General features: G+C 44.9%; 1 protein-coding gene across 6 annotated transcripts in view; it reads right to left on the bottom strand.

The window, feature by feature from the left end:
• MGLL (monoglyceride lipase) overlaps positions 1–18,530 on the bottom strand; it is a 102,840-nt gene that overhangs the window by 11,944 nt on the left and 72,366 nt on the right. For 5 of the 6 annotated variants that reach the window (XM_017732514.1, XM_008632234.2, XM_017732516.1 and 2 more), the window contains 2 exons: positions 4,856–4,992; positions 2,826–2,936 (listed from right to left, as the gene is read on the bottom strand). In XM_017732514.1, coding sequence (XP_017588003.1) covers positions 2,826–2,936; positions 4,856–4,992 — 248 coding nt within the window. The remainder of the gene's footprint in view (positions 1–2,825; positions 2,937–4,855; positions 4,993–18,530) is intronic. The other variant, XM_017732513.1, reaches the window with a different exon arrangement.

The following is an 18,530-nucleotide window of genomic DNA, read 5'->3' as shown; positions in this document are numbered from 1 at the left end:
AGGAATGGGGTTTTCTTCATTTCGTGTTAACTCCAGGCAGTGATGATTTGAGCTATGCACCTTCATGTATCCTAGGCAGGATAATGGACTCTGAACCTATCATCTCTGCTAAACTGGACAGAAAAAAGCAAAAAAAGGAGAGGTTTTAATATAGTACTTTCTCCCAGTTTGAATATACCTTAGGAAAAGTCCTTTGCGGTGTTACTGGGTGTAGATTCAGGCTGAAAGACAGTGAGCAACATGATGTCCAGTCAGGTTGGAAAGAAATAGATCAGCAAGAGGCAAAATGGAAAACACAAAAGGTAAAGAGAGAATATTGTGTAGCGAGTCTTTAAACAATAGGCTGAGGGTCAGTACAGGATTAAACACCAGGGAATATTTCCTAAGTGGTTGTCCTGCCCACATGATTTCAAAGCATTCAATAGCAGAAATGAAGTGGGAGATGCTCTTTCACCCCTGCTCTGCCCTTTGCCAGCATATGTGACTCCTGTCTCTGCAGCCTTTGAAACTTCGAAGATTCAGAGCTGAATTTTGTCCAGATCAGTTGAGAAGAAAAGGGGGAAGGCAGCAAGATCCCTCTCACTCCACTGGATTTGCAACTGGATGCTTCCATCAGGACACAGGATTTACAGGGCACTGGTGAAACTGTGTTTCTGCAAAGAGCAGCATTTGATCTTCCTGCACAGAGCCTGCAAATGTGCTGTGCTTCTGCTGCTGCCAGGGCTGGCTCAGCATCAGGGAAGGTATTTCTAAGAGGGTCTGAAGGACCCAGTGTGTCATCTGGCTCGCTGTTATTGTTGCCTTGAGCCCTCGTTTGTTCAGGCCAAGGTAAATTCTTGCTCAGCTGGAAACTTCCCCAGCAAAGGGATGAATGCAATGGTCCTTGGGAAATGGCCCAGGGCTGAGAAGTCATACCAGTTCCAAGGGAAAACTAAGTCTTTGTTCCTCAGAAGCACAATCACCATGAAATGTTTTTTGACTCTCAGAGGAAAAAAGCCACACAGCTTTATGGGAAAATGTGGCTTATGCAGGAATACTCTGCTTGTTTTCAATCCTTCCTCTTGCAAATACCTTTTCAGCTCGAGAACTGATTTCAACTGAGTGTGACAGAGCAGAGCTATTTCAGGAATAATTAATTTTTTATCAGTTTTGAAATGCAGCAATAGATTTGAAAGAGAAAGAAACTGACTGTGCTCTTGTAATACTGCATGTGAGAGACTTTCTAGGAAAGAGACCGTATAAACACCTCCAAAATACTTCCATTAGAGAATAGGATTTCCTACCTAAATAATGCATCATTGCATTTATTTCTTACACTGAAGTAAAGCAACATCTGGTAGAGATCTGCAACAAACCAGACTACAGTAATGCTAATTCCCACAGAATTAGTGAGTCCTTGTTTCAGAAAGGGTTTAGCATCTAGCAAAAGATAAAGGTATAGCAATCTTTCTCTATTTTCCTTGATTAGAAAGAAAAGGCTAACAGTATCCCTCATATTCAGACTGTTTATTGTTTTTTCTTAATATTTATTCTTTTTCTGTTTCCGAAAAAGGAAAAGGAGGGGCACTGGTGCTCATGGGACACTTATGCCAGATGTAGCCTCACCCATGAAGAACCCATAACCGGCCTCCTAAAACCAGACTTTGGTACTCTGACTCCTATTGAAATAAGTTTACCTGGACTGGATGACTTCAGGATTCACTTCTCCTCTTAAAATTAGGTAGGACTATGGGAAAGCACTTAGAAGGAAAATATTGACTGGCATCCAGGTGCAGCAGGGTCTTCCATCTTAAGGCTAGAGGTCCTAATGCATTTTCTTCAGTGGAAAAGAGGTGATTAGAAAGCATCCTTTGGTGCTTGTAATGATTTGTGAGGTCCATAGATGGCTTTGGCTACAGCAGAAAGTGGGACAGGATTATATTGAAAGCTGAGGCAATTTGTCTCCTTCCTCACAGAAGAAAAAAAAGGAGAAATAGCTTAGAAGTAAATTAAAACAAGAAGCTAACCCTAGGAGAAGTGTCTAAGAAGAAAGGATAAAGGAGTGAGTCTTGTGGGAATGAGATGCTCTGTCCTTCCTGCTGGTTTAGCTGCTCCTTCCCTTTGCTTCCAGCTTCTGGATTGTTGTTTATTCTTTTAAAAATGCAGAAAGGGGGAGAGAGCTGAGGCTCAATTGCTTTGCAGAACTTCCCTGGGGAAGGGCAAACTGGGCAATGCAATTGTGGATCAGAAACAGCTCTGGAGGGCAGATGTGAATGGCGGGAGGGATAAAGCATAAATGAAAACCAAAAAAGATGATCTGGACAAGAACCAGTTATGGTACCAAGCCAAATGGGATGTAGCTGGGGCAGCAATGCTTTAGCTGGAAGCCTCTTTTGAGGCTCATAAATGATTTCTGGGACTCAGGAGCTTTGGTTCTGATTAGAAATCGGTCATCCCCCAAATGCCAAAAATAACCCTGGCCTGACTTAGCCAGCAGCCTGTGTTGCAACTGTACCAGACTCTGCATGAGTCAGGAAGAAAGCTGTAGGAGAGGAAGGGAAAGGACGGTGCTGTGTGGGCTGCCACAGGGTGAGGTGAAGAAAGCACAGTCTGCTACCACCAGTACCCGACTCTTGCTTAAATAGGTTTTTCTGGACAGGTTCAGGATTCACTTCCCCTCTGGAAAGTAGGTGGGACTGTGGGGGAGGCACATAGAAGAAAAGTATTGACTGGCATCTGGGTGGCACAGATCCCAGCAGGGTTTTGCATTTCAAGGCCAGAGGTCTTAACACTTTTCCTTCTGCAGAAGAGCAAGGTGACCATGTGCGACGCGGGTTTGCTCTTACCTTGATGGGAGTAGCGACTTCTGGGCTGGCTACCACTAAAGGAGAGATTAACAGCATGCCTGAAAACTCACTGGGTCGCTCACTAGCTGTCAGAATGGAGATGGCTCCCCCCTGCAATGCAAAATAACAGCCCACAGCTTAATACAGGTGCCAACATCTTATTTGTATAGTAATCCTGTTACTGGAAGGGGTTCAGTCCAAGCAAGCAATTACTTCTGCCCCACTGATAGTGCAGTGTGGTCAGCAAGGAAGGCTGGAGGAGTGGGAGCACTGGAAGTATCTGGTTTTTGTGGGAGAGAAGAGATCTGGTTTCTGTTCTCATGCTATAAACCCTCATGTCACACTGAACTCAACTCTCCATGCAATGTTCATCAGCTCCCTGGGATGCCTTGTGTCCTCTTTACTTAAAAGGACTAAGAAGTAAGAAGAAAATGTCTGAAGTGGTAGTTCAGGTGGGACTTGAAAAGTAAGTTGAGGTTTATCAGCTTGACAGACTGGTGCTGCATCGGGAAGATGCCGTGAAGCCAGGCTTGCTCTGTGCCGTGCCCCTGGTAACCTGGGCAACAGCAATGCTGCCATCGGCATGTGAAAATCTTCACTAATTAATGGGAGTTAAATATTCTCCTGCTCAGTGTCCCCAGCCCCTCTGGCCCCACAGTGCTGTGCCCAGGGCCTGGCAGCAAACACCCAGCCCATGGTCTGGAGCTGAACGCCAGCCAGGCTGAGCCATCCCACACGAGGACAGGGGCTGATGGCAAGGGGTGGGCCTGGAAGGGATCTGGTGGACTTTCTTGGGAAAGTTTGCAGAGGATTAGTTGCCAAGGGAAATATTTGGTGAAATTCCACGCTGCTGGAGAACCAGGGGCTTGTTAAACGGTGCAGCAGCAAGAAGCATCTCAAAGACCTCACTGGGAAATTAGCTCCTTGTTACAGCGGCTTTGGAGCACGGGAGCCCTTCAGAGCATGCCATGCCTCCTTATGCAAGAACACTTACTTGTCTGAGCATGGACTGAATCCCAAAGTACTTATTCATTTTCCTCTCCTCTGGGAAGGCAGGGAGAGCAGATCAATGACATCAGTGGGAATACTGTTAGCTTGAATAAATGAACGCCAGCCAGGCTGAGCCATCCCACACGAGGACAGGGGCTGATGGCAAGGGGTGGGCCTGGAAGGGATCTGGTGGACTTTCTTGGGAAAGTTTGCAGAGGATTAGTTGCCAAGGGAAATATTTGGTGAAATTCCACGCTGCTGGAGAACCAGGGGCTTGTTAAACGGTGCAGCAGCAAGAAGCATCTCAAAGACCTCACTGGGAAATTAGCTCCTTGTTACAGCGGCTTTGGAGCACGGGAGCCCTTCAGAGCATGCCATGCCTCCTTATGCAAGAACACTTACTTGTCTGAGCATGGACTGAATCCCAAAGTACTTATTCATTTTCCTCTCCTCTGGGAAGGCAGGGAGAGCAGATCAATGACATCAGTGGGAATACTGTTAGCTTGAATAAAGGGATTTGGCCTGTGCTGTCAGAATCAGGCTTCAGATCTGTTCACCAAATCAGTGCCTTTGTTTTTGCAGCCTTAATCCCTGGTACATTTTCCTGTTAGGTTGTTTAACAGAATGAGGCTACAGGGTATTTTCGTGCTTGCATCCACGCTGCTCACAAAGCTTTGGAGGGCTTAACCTCCTGGTTACTGGTTAAAATGAAAGGGGAAGCCCGATACTGCAGGGAGCTGGTGTGACTTACCACATAGCCATGGGAATGAATGGTCCTGTTAAAAAACACCTCCTTGTGGCAAATGGCACTAATTAGGGCCACGGTGGGGGCAGAAAAGTTAAGGACTGGCTTTACTCAAGGCAGATCTCAGGGTTATAGCATGCTGGCAAATCAGTCAGTGAATTAAATGGAAGGGAAGGTTCCTTGTAGTTTTGTTTTCCTGCTGTGGAATGAGTTCTTTCCTGCCACCCACACGAGTACCACTGGACTATGACACACATCCTGGGTACTGCTGGGAGGGGTAGGGGCGGGTGCTTACCATGGAGTGCCCCAGGATGAGAACGGGCAGCTCAGGGTGCTCTTTCTTCATGAGATCAATGTGCTGCAAGCTGTCCCTGATGAAGACGTGGAAATCTGAGACAACCATACGATCACCCTCGCTCTGCCCATGGCCAACTGCAGGGGAAAAGGAGAGCACACAGATAAGTCATTTGAAGCAGTGGTTACAGTCAAGAAAGGACCTGGCAGAAATAAGCCTGTTGGACTGTTGCTGTCCTAACTTCACCTTCCCCTGCAGTCATGTCTCAACAGAAAAAGTGCTGCAGAAATGCAAAGGAAACTGCACAGAGCTGTCAAGTGCCATACTGTCCATGATCTGACCTTTTTAAAAAAAATCATAGCATCATAGAATACCAAGGGGTTGCAAGGAGCCTTAAATTTGGACTTCTATTCCTCCATGTTTCTACCTGCTCTTCAGAGCTAAGAGTACCGATCTACCTCTTGCAACCTCCAACATCAGGGTGACAAAGGGCGGTCTTGCCTTGCTGATGGGTCACTGCATGCTGGGAAATGGGGTTTGCCTCAGGGATCATATCCTCTTGGGTCTGGTGGCTCACTGTACAGCTGTAACTGCTGTGTAGCATCTTGGCAAGAAACAGAAAGATTCTGAAGACTAGATACAGTTGCTATAAACTTAATGGACCGTGGACACTGCCTTTTCCAGGGCCTGGATATGCATAAGCTTCACAGTCCTGCTTTTTCTCATGATACCCTGGAGCACTGGGTGGGCTGGAAACCTCCTCTGTAGGAGGTAAAGGGTCAAGTGATGGAGGTTGCAACAGCCTGCAGTGGCATCCTCCTCCTAAACAAGAGTTAATGCACACTGTCCTGCACCTGGACACTGTTTCCTCACTCTGTATCTGGGAATTATCTTGCCTAATGGAAGGGAGGAGGAAGATCAAAACAGGAGATGGTGAGTTGCCATGGGAACAGTGGCATCCCTGGCAGAGGTGGAGCCGCATCACCACCAACACACCCCCAGGCAGTTTGGAGCTTACAAAGGCTTGAAATTAATACCACCCTGGGGAAGCAGTTTGCATGCTTACCTGACCACACATGCACGTTATTGTCTGTCACAAATAGGATTCATCCTTAGAAATAGCCCCTCTGCTTGGTTCTGTTCCATGCAGGTTGTTAAGGAAAATTGTGAAGGGGAAAACTCATCCCACACCTATGGGATAGAGTGTAGGGAGTCTCAAACATCTCCTTCCTGCTGGGTGTCTCCTTAGGACTTCTCCAGTGGGCACTGAGGCACATTTATAGACACAAAGGGGCAATGACTTGTTAAAGGAGGTGAAGTGCCTGATAATTGTTGACGTGCTGGATGGCTTCCCTTCCAGTGATCAGCAAAGAAAACCACTGCTGACACAGCCACAAAGGTAGTTGCATCTGCTGGCAGTGGTCATACCAGCAGAAATCAGTGTGTCTCAAATTTCTTGTAAGCCACCCAAAAAAATCACCTTGCAAATTAGGCAGAACTTCTAATAAAAAGCTGGACTAAATTCACTCCATCTAGGAAAAAAAAACTGGACCCCAAACTTGGTTTTTTCTGTCCTGCCGGGTGGTCTCCGTGGCTGGGTCTTTTGGCAGTGAAGGCTGCAATCAGCCACACTGGCTGCCAGAGAAACCCATACACATCATGCTGATCAATTATAAATAACATATTACCAGTTCTGCTTTCCATGCACACACTCTAATTCCTGCCAAAGTATGGTGCAGCAAGCATCCTCCATGGATCAGTGACCAGAAACAAATTGAAGAGCAAATTAAAATACAGATCATGATAATCTCCAGAACTGAAACCATGTGTGTGGCTAGAGGATCTATTAACTTTAAACTGACTTTTGTTACAGATGGAAAGTGAGCTTTTTACAACTTTTATACACATGCAGTCCACTCACTTTATGGTTCTCAAATGTGTTATCTGCCTATTATTCAACTCCAAATGTAGCAGGTTAATACGAATTGAACAGTCCAGAGAGAGGAACATTTTCCATTACAGAGCTCTGCACTTCAGCTTCTTTTTTCTCCAGTGCTGCCTCACTTGCTTCTAGTCTCTCCTTCTCTGCAGTACTCCAGCTGAGCAAGCAGAGACAGCAAACCCCCATGGCCCGGGGTCTGTAAATGGGCCATGACTCCTTGCTCTGGAACTGTGAGTCTTTGGTCTGTTTTTGGATGAGACAGAGGCCGGTCTGGATGGCCTCCTTGGCCCTCAGTGTGGAGAATTTCCCCTGGTCCTACCACATAACAGTGGCACTGCTTGTAACAGTCAAAGTAACGATTGTGGAATCCAAGAAATACCTGTGCAATGCCGTGACAAGTTCCCCCTCGAATTTCTGTGGGGTTTGGGGGTTTTTATTAATAACTAAATGAACCCCCCTTTTGACCCTGGTTTTAACTACTAAACTCCTGTTCCCCACTCACATGGCACAGAGCAAAGTCTGAGCAGCAGTTTGTCTGCATGTGTGGGACAGGAAAGCCATGCAAGTCTTTGCTCTGATGTTATCCCTGCCCCTTACACAAGGTTAGCCAGGGGGCATTGCTAGGTCGTGGTCTTTTATTTTACTATTTTCCATTCTTCCCCTCCAAGAAACCAAACTTTTTCTTCCAGTGAATGAGTATATTGCAAGTTTGAATCCCCCAGCTGAGAAAGCTTCAGGGTGAGGAACTCAGACCCCTTCTATTAGATGAAAGACATTTGCACAACCAAACATCAATACAGTCAAGAATATTGACATGTTTTTCTCTGATCTTTTGCCTTTAGAGCTATTAATAATGAAGGGCCAGGTTCATCCTTGATGTAAAGCGATTTGCTTTGGGTTTTGCTGGGAATGAATCTGTTGTAGTGATTCCACAGTGCCAGTGGCAAAAACAGCAGGTGCAAGAGAGGGGAACCACCTTCACCCAGCAACTGGAACTAACCAGAGACTGCTCCACACCCAAGTGACACAACACCAAGGGAGACAACAGAGAAGTGTCCCAAGGATCACAGCTTCATGAGTTCCTCATCACAGCACTCCCACAGGAGCCTCTGGTTTTAACAGGGCAGTGTGAGGGGCAGTGCACAGAGCTGTGACTGCTGGTGCACGTCCCCACAGCACACTCAGCATCCAAAAGCTGTTCAACTCTTTCACAAATACCTGGCTTCACACCCAGCTCGTGTGGTTCTCTGCCAGCCCTGTGTTTGTGCAGTGGCTCAGTGATAATTTCAGGCTGTGTGTGCTCAGCTCATTGCAGACACCCTTCCCATGAGTCTTTAAAAGTGAGAATCCAAACCACATGTTTACAAGTTGCAAATCTAGAATTAGGAGGTCTAAGCATCCATTTCCAACCAAACACGCCCCTGCAAAATAACTCGCTTTGCTCAAACAAAATCTGAATGAAGGCTGGCATGATCTGGCCCAATATGTCATGGTTATTAAATTCTTCCCTCTATTTTTGGCATGAGTGTGTTCAGACTGCAGCTCTATGCTGGAGTCAGGAACAACAACTCAGTCAGCCCTGTCAGAAAGCATGACTTCAGGGCATGATTTCACCTGTGATTATAGATCCTCCAAAACTACACATCTCTCTGGATGAAATAATACTGACTGGATGCACAGGAAGACAAAGCTGAGAGTTCAGGGAAGGAGTATTTGAGGGTGTGAGGGCTCTGGGGAGTCTGTTATAACCAAAAATCCTGTGACCCTGGAAATGTGTACTTCTACAAGTACCTTCCTTCCTCAAATCCCATATTGTCTCATGCTGTGGGGCTTGCTTTTGAAAGCCACTCCAAAGAAGCCAGGCTTGTCAGCTGACATTGGCTCACATGCCTCAAAAAAGGTTACATCCTGGTCAGATTGGAGATATGCAGAAAAACATGTAAATAAAAAGCACATTCCAACTTGACACTCCCTTCCCTTCAGTAAAAGCCAAATGGGAGCTGCCTGAAGAAATGAGCAGCCCAGCTCTGGGCTTGTTAGGCAATCTCAGTCTGATGAGGGGACCTGTGCTGGATCTCCACCAGCACGATGCTTTTTTGCTGGGGCTGTGGGGCCGTATCAGAGCTGAAGAATGCAGTAAATAAGACAAGCAGAATATTAGGCTGAGGGGAGAGCTTGGCAGTGCCTGTCCCTGCACACTGTGGGGTGCCTCAGCAACCAGCCCTCAGAGGCACTGTGGGGATGGGTGAGTGTGGCAGCACACCCTGTCCAAACCACTATACCACCCTTGGACACCTGCACTGGTTTTGTTCTAAACTTTACACAAGCCACACACTATCCATATTTCTTTCTCTTTCCAAGTGCTCAACCCTCCTGGCAAAAGCAGAGCCTGACCCTGAGTGCTCAGGTGAGGACTGAACTGATCCTCAAGCATTATTGTCTTCCTGGTCATTCCTTTGTTTGTGGGTTGTATATGGCAAGACAAACCGGCAGTTCATTTACGACCGAGCTCTGCTTATAATCCATAAACCACTCTGTTGTCTACTTAATCAATTCAATCTACATTTTTCTAACATCCTGCTGTGTACTGCATCAAGTTATTTATTAGTGGTGTAGTTCTTCAACACACATTTTCAAACAGAGGTATAAAACAACCCTGATGGCAGGCATTAAAAATTCGTATTTACCAACAATTACTGTAACACATAGATGACACATCAGGTATTACCTTTCTAAGTTTGTAAGAGCATCTCGCTATATAGCATTATACTGGAGCATTGACTTTCTTATGCTCTAAACAGCATTTGAACTGGTTTCTAACCACAACATGATTAATTCAGTTTATTATCACTGAAGGCTTAAATGTGGTAACCCCAATACATAGATTTTTGTTGAGCAAAATCTTGAGGATTAATGTGACCTGTACATGCATTCCAAAGCTTATATCACAGTAACAGGTTATTGGACATTAAATTATATTCCATAGATGGGGGATGGGGGAGGGAAGAATTTATTTCTGCTCTCTGTTATACCTATAAAAAACTTTAAAAAAAACCCACGCATCTGAAGTTTTTTCAAAACTATGTAACACTGGTGTGACCACTGAAGATGCTACGGGAGGAAAAACAGATTTTATATATATATATATATAAAATAATGAAATTAAAGAATGACACAAAACATTTTCATGACATACTGGCAGTGCTTTTATTTGCTATGGAAGATGAGGAGATGGGAATTGCAGGTCAAATGTTGAGTTCAGCTATCCTGCTGTAAATTCGCCAATTTCAGTGCTGTTCCTTAAAGCTTATAGTCATGGGAAAGCAGAAATTATGGACCATGTTGTTTTTTCAGCCTTTGCTCCCTATTTATTACGGAAAAGCCATAAAACAAAGAGAGAGGACAGGAGAAATCTGCCTAGGGAACAATAATTCTTCAGGCAAAATTTGTATCTTGGCTTTTCACATATTTTGATGTTTCCAGCTTTGGGGGAAGGGGATGGTTTGGATCCATTTTTATTGTAGTGAGAACACCACCACTGTAGGGTGAAATGTTCTCCCTGGCCAACTGATGGTAGAAACAATGAGGAGGAATGCAGAGCTTGACTCCTGCCTCAGGATTCATCAACACTATCTGTTTTCCTCTCTAGAGGCGTAACTCCAAGATTTTAGGGTGGGAGATTCAGGAACAGGCAGAGCCAGGGTTTAGGTCAGGAATTCCAGGCTTACCACTCCCTCAGCACCAACACATGTTGAATTGCGATGGTACTAACAGAAGAGTGTCAGGAGTTTTCTGTGGTTGAAGGTGAGAAGTGCCACCACTGTGAAGTCAATGATTCCCAGACACAGCTGAGGAGCAGCTCCAGTACCACAGAGTCCCACATTAGAAATGATGGCAGGGGGGCCATTGGCAAGGCTTGGTGCTGGAGTGTTTGATTTAATGAGCTGGAGCATGGTGTGATTCAATTCCCAAAGAGCTCTTGTAGGCCGGAAAAGATGATTTTGCTGCTTTAGCACTGGCACTGCAGCAGCAGTGGGCAGCAGCATGTTACAGCACAGATAGTGGTGTGCAGAGGAAGGATTTTTGTTAGAGCCCACAGCCAAGCTCGGGTTGAAGACCCTCTTTCTTTACTGCCATGTTAATCAATAAGCTTGTTGGAATCTGACAGGTCTGTTTGAAGCAAATGCCCAAATGGCTTTTGGGAAAGAAGCTATTATGTGTTTATTAGCTTTCGGAGAGATTTGTTCTACTCCTGAAGCCCTCTGCTTCTATTTTCTGCCCAAAATTGGAGATGGAATGGACTTCTCACTGGTGTTGGACACTGTGATGTGGGAAGGTGAGCCTACCTCACCCTTTTTTGGTCTCATCCCACCACAGGTCACGCTGCTGGTGAGAGGCATGAGAACAGGGTGTCCTGCTTGCTGTTCAGCTGTCTGGCTTAGGGGAAAAAACCACATAATTAAAAATTCTCATAGATGCTTTCCCTCTGCAGGTGGCCCACACAGAGGAACAATGCTGGGTCTGGAGCCCACAGGAGGGAGATACCACTGAAAGAAATGTGTATGGCTCTTCTGGTGCACAAGGTGTAACATGCCAGCCTAAACCCTCTCCCATTATCTTCCTGAGCTTGTGACAGCTTGCTCAGGTGGGCACCTCACTATGGTGGCCACAACCTATCCTGAGAGCCCACTGTGATGGGAAGGGACCATTTCAGCAGCTCATTTCAATATCCAAACCCCACTGACTGGGAGACAGCAACAGCCTGCCTCTTCTTTCCTCTCTGCCCTTTACAAAATGCATTCAGACTTGGAGAGAAAACTTAAAGCACAAGATGCAGCAGATACAGCTTTCCAGAGTGTTTCAGCTTTAGAAGCCAGTGCAGCAGTTAATGAAGTGTGTCACAAGGCATTGCAGCTGATGCCTGTATGTGTGAGCTCCACTGAAACTCCTCTGAGCAAGGACTGCTTTCTTTTGTTTTTGCACTTTTACACCATCAGCACCATGGGGCATCACCACAGACCTTGGTCCAAGGTACAGCAAGATCTAAAAGTAATAATTAACTCTAATCCCAGGCTACAAGGCAGCATGGTTTTGCAGAGGAGAAGACTGGAGAAAGCACATGGGTGGAAAATTTGGGGGAGACAACACACAAGGCAACACAGCAAGTGTTCTGTGAAGCCTTGATTTTCTGCTTGGTGATTTTTTAAGGTTTAATGAAAAAATTATTAATGAACTAGTAAACACTTCAAATTGTCATAACAGTTCACTACTGAAAAACTATACTTGTTTTGTAATGAATCAAGTACACATCTTTTTCATCAAGTGAGCAAAGCTCATTAATTAAACATACTGGATTTCAAAGCTCTCAATGTTTAATTATTTGTTTAACAAGCAGTACATCTAATCCACCATTCAGACACACAAACAACTAAAACAACAGGAAGAAGCTTCAAAGCAGGACAATCAACATCTGGAAAAGTCAACAGACTGTGCCTGTATTGTCAGTACCATGTAAAGCAAGTGTTCCTCTGGAAGAACAAATACACAGAGGAAGCACCTCCGAGATCATCCTGCAGATTCCTGCTCAACAAAGCATTTTTACTGCCCTCAGAACAGACTTACCACAGAGAGGGAGCCTGTTCTGGTTTGATTTCCCCAATTTTTTTCCATTCTTCAACTGAATCAAGTCTGATGCACAGAGGGCACTGTGAAATTTCTGCCCTCCATCTGTACCTACTCTTCATTTTGCTGCATGTGGAGAGCAGAGGCACCAGGACAGAGACATCTGAGCCAGAAGAAAGCAGGGTAAGCTGTCTTAGGATTTAGGACATAGATCATGGTCCCTTGACTCTGATCAAGCTGCCGTCTAGGTCAGCTGCTGTGCTTATTTTGCAGCTAAATCTTGGAGGTTGAGTGTCTCAGTGTCCACCTGACTGAGCCTTAGCTGTGCACCCTCCTCTTCTCCCACAGCTCTGGTTTCCACTGGAAGAAAAACCAGTTTGACACAGGCCTATGGTCTTTCCCAGGAAGATTACTTTCACATCAGGAATCAAAAGGAGAGGATCCCCTCTCACCACTGCTTCCACTTTTATGTTCTTTGAGAACCTGAAATACAGCTCAACATATGCTTATCCTTAGTAACATCTGGGTAGTCCTGGGCATACCTTCTTTAGCACCACCAGTAGAGATGCAGTAAACACATGGGTTTTCCCACACAGGCACATTATACAACCACTAGATATGGTAGCCAACAGAATGACCTCTTACCCTGGGTGTTTTATGTATGAAACATGTAGCTAGGAACCACAGGTGGATTCTGTCTCTCTCTGACCAACAGAGAGCCTTGTCCTGAAGGCACAAGTCCATCAGCTTCCTTCTTCCCTTCCAAGGTTAGGAAAATCATTTTCCTTTCAGCATTTGCTGGGTAGTTTTTATTCACTTGCCTCACACAAAGAGTGCAGCAAACTGAAAGCATTCTCCTCCCACATCAGAGACACATTTGCAGAGCTGAGATATTTTTAGACTAGTGCACACAGAGATATATTGTTTGTTGTCTTGGTTAGGGAAAAAAAAGCAACAGTCAATTTTCTAAACTAAAATTATTTGTGCCTTATTGCTAGGGAGCAGGGAACCAGTCATCTTGCTAAAGCCATTTGAAATCTTTTCTGTACTTCAGAGATGACAAACAAAATGACCTGGTACATATCAGAGCAGTCGTTAATTCTGGCCAACAAGGCAAACTGTTTCTGTCAATGCTAAGAGCCAATTCTTCTCTAATGGATACAAACGTGGTTCTTTTGGCTTTAGAAGACTTGCCCATTTCTTATGCTGTTGCTGAATTTGGCTCTGAACTGCAGTTCCTTAAAAGTCTTCCTGGAACATTATGTTACTCATGAAAACATGCTGAAAAAACCCATGTGAGTGTTTGTGTTGCAAAATAAGGAGCTGCATTTACAAACAGCAGTCACTGTGGCCAGACTAGAAACCTAAGTCCTGGGATGCCACGAGATGAAGGGGCCAAGACAGTATGAAAAACTGCACATGCCACAGTCACTTCCCACACTGCCTGGAGTGGGGCAGCTTTGTCATTCCTGTCACAAAATCAGGAAGCTGCTGTGGCGTGGCTGGTGAAGCAAAGGTCCATGAAAGAGGAATATGGAGTCCACTTCCTCTTCCACAAAGCACATTCACAACAGTATTCCACTTTCTTCCTCAGGCCCTTCTGCAGTGCTACCTCCCAAGCCAGCCCTTAAGAACATAAAAGCAAAAGACAGCTCGCAGAAAAACCTTTTTCTACCAGGCTAGTGGGATCAATGGCTTGAAAATGTTGCACAAAGCCAGTGTAGATAGCTGAGCAGCTGCTGAGTTCCTCTGAAAAAGAGTTTCTTTTGCTGATGAATGAAATGATTCCTGCCTAATCTCTTTTCCCATGGAATGAAAACCACAACATAATATAAGATATATAATCAGCGAAGCACAACTTATGGTGGCTCTAAGGAGTCAGAGGCACTATCACCAATCAAGCACTAACTAAGTGATTTTATTTAGGGCCTATAGTAATTTTTACAAGGCACTATAATTTTTAACAGTTATTCTTGCAGTTTTGCACTGAGATTTTGCTCTCTTTCTTGAGGAGCAGATAAGTTCCTGAAGTATTGGTGAAGTGACTTTATTTAGTAACGGAGTTGGTCTTCAAAGACTTATTCTGGTGTGACATAGAGCCAGCATCAATGCCCAGATACTGCAGAAAAAAATGCATGGACTTTGCTGGAGTTAATCCAGGGTCTCACAAGTTCACTTGACCTATATGCTGCTGATCTAAGAGCAGAGAAGGGCTTTTTTCTGCTCTCCACATATGACTTAAGATATCACTAATGGTAGCTAGAGTTTCACCTTCAGTGGAAGAGGCAAGCAGCCTCGGTACTTTATTTTAGTTTTAAAAACATATATAATTTTCTTTTCCTGTTTTACTCCCATAAATTAAAAAAGCAAGGGTGCAAACTGTAATTTTTTTTCCTAGCTAAAAACAAGGATGAAAATCCACTTGCATTAACTTTCTGATCCAAGTTCCAGCTTTAAAACAGCTGGGGCACCAATTCAAAATGTCAGGATTTCCAATGAAAAGGCCAGCGCTGGAGTGGAACTGCACACTCCCCTTCCCCTTCCCTGCCCATTTATTCCAAAGCACGGCTGGCACGTGGGCTGCCTCTCCAACACGCACATGCTATTAAGTCCTAAATGACAGCTTGTTTAACTAGAAAACATTTCTATTTTTTTTTCCCTTAACAAAAGCCATTCATTTCTTGCTCTTCTATTAAAGATGGTTCCATTTGCCCTGCCTGAGAGTGTGCACAACCCTCCTGGTTGTTCCCCTCCTGAAGAGTGCTGCAAGTGCATGACCCCGCCCCGGGTGGCCGAGCAGGAAGCCTGGCCCTGCATGCTGCCACAGCATCATCCCAGCTACTTACACTGCAAAATCCAGGCGTGTGCCTTGGATAGTTCTGTGCTTGAGAAAACAATCAAATCCATTAATCTTGGGGAAGACAGACCCAATTCTTCCCTGCCTACAGTAGTTTAGGCATCACGAAGAAAAGAAGATGAAAGCTGGATCATATAAGAACTCCCTCCATGCTGCTGACGAATGTCTTGGGAGACGGACACAACTTCCTTTCAAGCTCTCATCAAAAGGTTCCCCTCCATGCAGGCCACCCACTGGGGACCCACATCAATAATAACAACAACAAAAAGAATTTAAAAGACCCATTTTTCATCTGATTTATTTACATGTTAAAATAAACACGAGTTCCCATCTAGAGCAAGGGCTCCCAGTGGGTTCTGTTTAGTCTGTGAGATTCTTGGCACCAGAATACAGCATTTCTCTATTCCAAAGCAATCTTGGCACAGAGTTGTTGGTTATATAATTTTTAAAGCAACTGGCAAATGAATAATAATGTTTCCAAAAAGAAGGACTCGTGTTCTAGGATACCAGTAAGGTGTTTTACCAATTAATCTGCCAAAAGGTCACTAACAAACCTGAGATCCCAAGGCCCTTCATTCAGGGTCAGCTCTCCCCATGGGTTGCACTTCCAGTTCTCAATCAGCCTGTCCAAAGGGAGCTTTCCCACAGAGTTAAAGAGATTTTCGCTTTTTGCTTCACTCCTTCTCATTGCCACATGGCAGTGCCACCCTCATTAGATGGGATTTGTCCCTGTTCCTGACAAGGCACGAAGGAAATACCACTCTCCCAGAGCCTATAGCTTTTTATACCCACTTTGCACAAGCTCAATGGGTGAGCAGCATGTGGATTATTTGAAATAAGGGCAGGCTTTTTAAATTTGGGGTTTTTTTAACAGGGTACATCCGCACAGAGCTGTAGCTCACTCAAATCCTACCAGATCTGACCGGGAGCAACACAATTAAGGAAAAAACCTCCTGATGAAGCCAGCCTGGCAGGGAGCATTCCTGGGTGGGCCAATCCTGCCCCAGTGTGCCAGAGCATAAATGCTGCCAGTTGGCTCATGGCTGGGTGGCATTTAGATGGTGCACGGGGGAAGTCACGGGGAAGTGGCAGGGCAGAAAATAGCTCTCCTAAATCCATCTTGCAGCAAAGCTGCTGTCCTTTCTTGGTAGAGATTGATTTCAGAGTTATTGTTTCAGTTGCTTTTTACCACTTCATACTCTTTTTTCTGCAAATCTCCCCCCTTCAACTCTGAAATTCTCCTCACTACATATATATTTACCAAAAAAGCCAGGATCAAACAGGCAGGGTATTGCTTTCTGTGCTCTATTACTCATTTCAAACCATAGCTGGCTGACAGTAGACAATGAATCCTGGCTGGCAGCTCTACAGTTCAGTAAACAATGCACAGATACAAGTGTTGATCTATTGAAGGTTATGGACCCGTATGCTGGTTTTGGGCTATGAGAGCTACTTCACAATCAGCCAGCAAGGGCATATTTGCAGCTCAGGGAGAGCTCTCTACAAAATCTGGGCAGGAGAGGTAAAAGGTTCATGAAAAGGCACAGGACTGTAATCAACAGGACGGGTGGTATCAGGCAGGCTCAGTTCAGAAGTGCCCTCGGCCTCCTCTCCCTTCCCCCAGCCCTCTGCTGAGCTGAGCATGAACTTGGCACCACAATGGGTCAGGCTGCCCTCTCTGTAGCATTAGAAAAACTGCCAGGATCTGCCAGCAGGCTTTGTCTTGGATAAATTCAGAACTAGAAAATAAATGCAGCATGGAGAATGTCAATTTTAAGAGATCTGGGTTGAGAGCATTAGTCTTTGTACCATCTACAATTCAGCACTTTTTTTTAAAATTTTATTTTTGTAGCTAAACAAGAATTCTCAGATTGGAGAGTACTGCCAAGCCCTGAATAAATCCCAGCATTAGAGATGCTGTGGGTATAACAGCTCTCCCCATGAACTGAATCTGCAGACGGTATCTTCAGAGAAATTAACCCTCGAGTGCCACAGGACAGGCTCTGTAGCATCAGTTTCAATGCTCTGGGAAATCTCACCTTGTGGTTAGAACAGGTTACTCCTATTCATGGAGCAATACTGATGAAGGGTGGAGTAAAGCACAGGCTTAGAATAACTCAGAATGGCTGACACGGTAACTTTTCTGCGTTTTTGGTGAAGTGGTCGAGTTTCCAGTGCAATCCTGAAGATAAATTCAGCCAAAGGATGTGTAACTACCAAACTACTCAAGCAGCTTGTAATTACCTGACATCTGATTGACTGTTTTCCATCCAGAACCTGTTCCTTAGCAGTTCTGAAAGCACATGCTTAGAATTTGGACATAAGGAAAAGCTACACAGTTGTAATTTAGCCTTGCTTATTTTTCTGCCTCATCCCTTTCAATATTGGTGAGATGTTTTATTATAAGCTGCTCTATTCACTGGCTGAATCTTCCTCTCAGCCTGTGAAGAGCCATTCACAGTGATGGTTTTGCATTCTTGGAGCTCAGGGTTTTTCAGCTTCAAGCTCTCTGGAAGTGGGTCGACACCACATTCAGATTTTTTCATGAATAACCTGAGATATGCTGAGGTGAAGTGTTATTCCTGAGAGCCAAGACAAATCTGTGGCAGAGCCAAGTGGGAGTTTCCAAACACCATCTTGCATAGTCTGCTCCTGTGGTACAGAGTGAGCCACATCCTGATCTGAATCATACAGGATTGATCATAGGACTAATGGGAAGGACGACCTGCAAGAGACACTAAAACGGCTGAAGCTGCAGCTCTGTTGAAGCATCACAGAACACAGGCCAGACTAAAGCCACGTGAAATCCAGGGAAGTCTTCAGAAATCTAAGCAAAAGAGCTTTGCTACTGTAGGTCACTAAAATTTGGCCACAGCTGGCACAGACCAGGACATGCTCCCATCTGAGGACTGGCTGTTACTTACAGAAATGGGCTGATGAGTTCTTGTTTGATGTCTTAGTGCATCATGAAACCAAAATCCCCCCATGGCAACTGGCTCCCTCACCGCCAGAATGCACAGAAGACTTCAAAGTGAGCTCCACACATATCTTCAGGTAAGACTTCTTCCAGATGTCCTTAGGTTTTGTGAGACCTTTTGCAACCCTCATTTTGTTATTACAAAGAAGGAAGATGTTCAAGGCCAAAAGGAACGTTACTGGGATGCTGGAGAATCTCATCCGGGTTGGAAAATGAACCAGAGGTTAACCAGATGTTCTGCTTTGCTTTACCAATGGCCTCAGAAGTGAAGAGGATC

The sequence above is a fragment of the Corvus brachyrhynchos genome, unplaced genomic scaffold (genome assembly GCF_000691975.1).
Source record: "Corvus brachyrhynchos isolate BGI_N302 unplaced genomic scaffold, ASM69197v1 scaffold4, whole genome shotgun sequence".
NCBI classification, from domain to species: domain Eukaryota; kingdom Metazoa; phylum Chordata; class Aves; order Passeriformes; family Corvidae; genus Corvus; species Corvus brachyrhynchos.
This window is presented reverse-complemented; position numbering and strand designations above follow the sequence as displayed.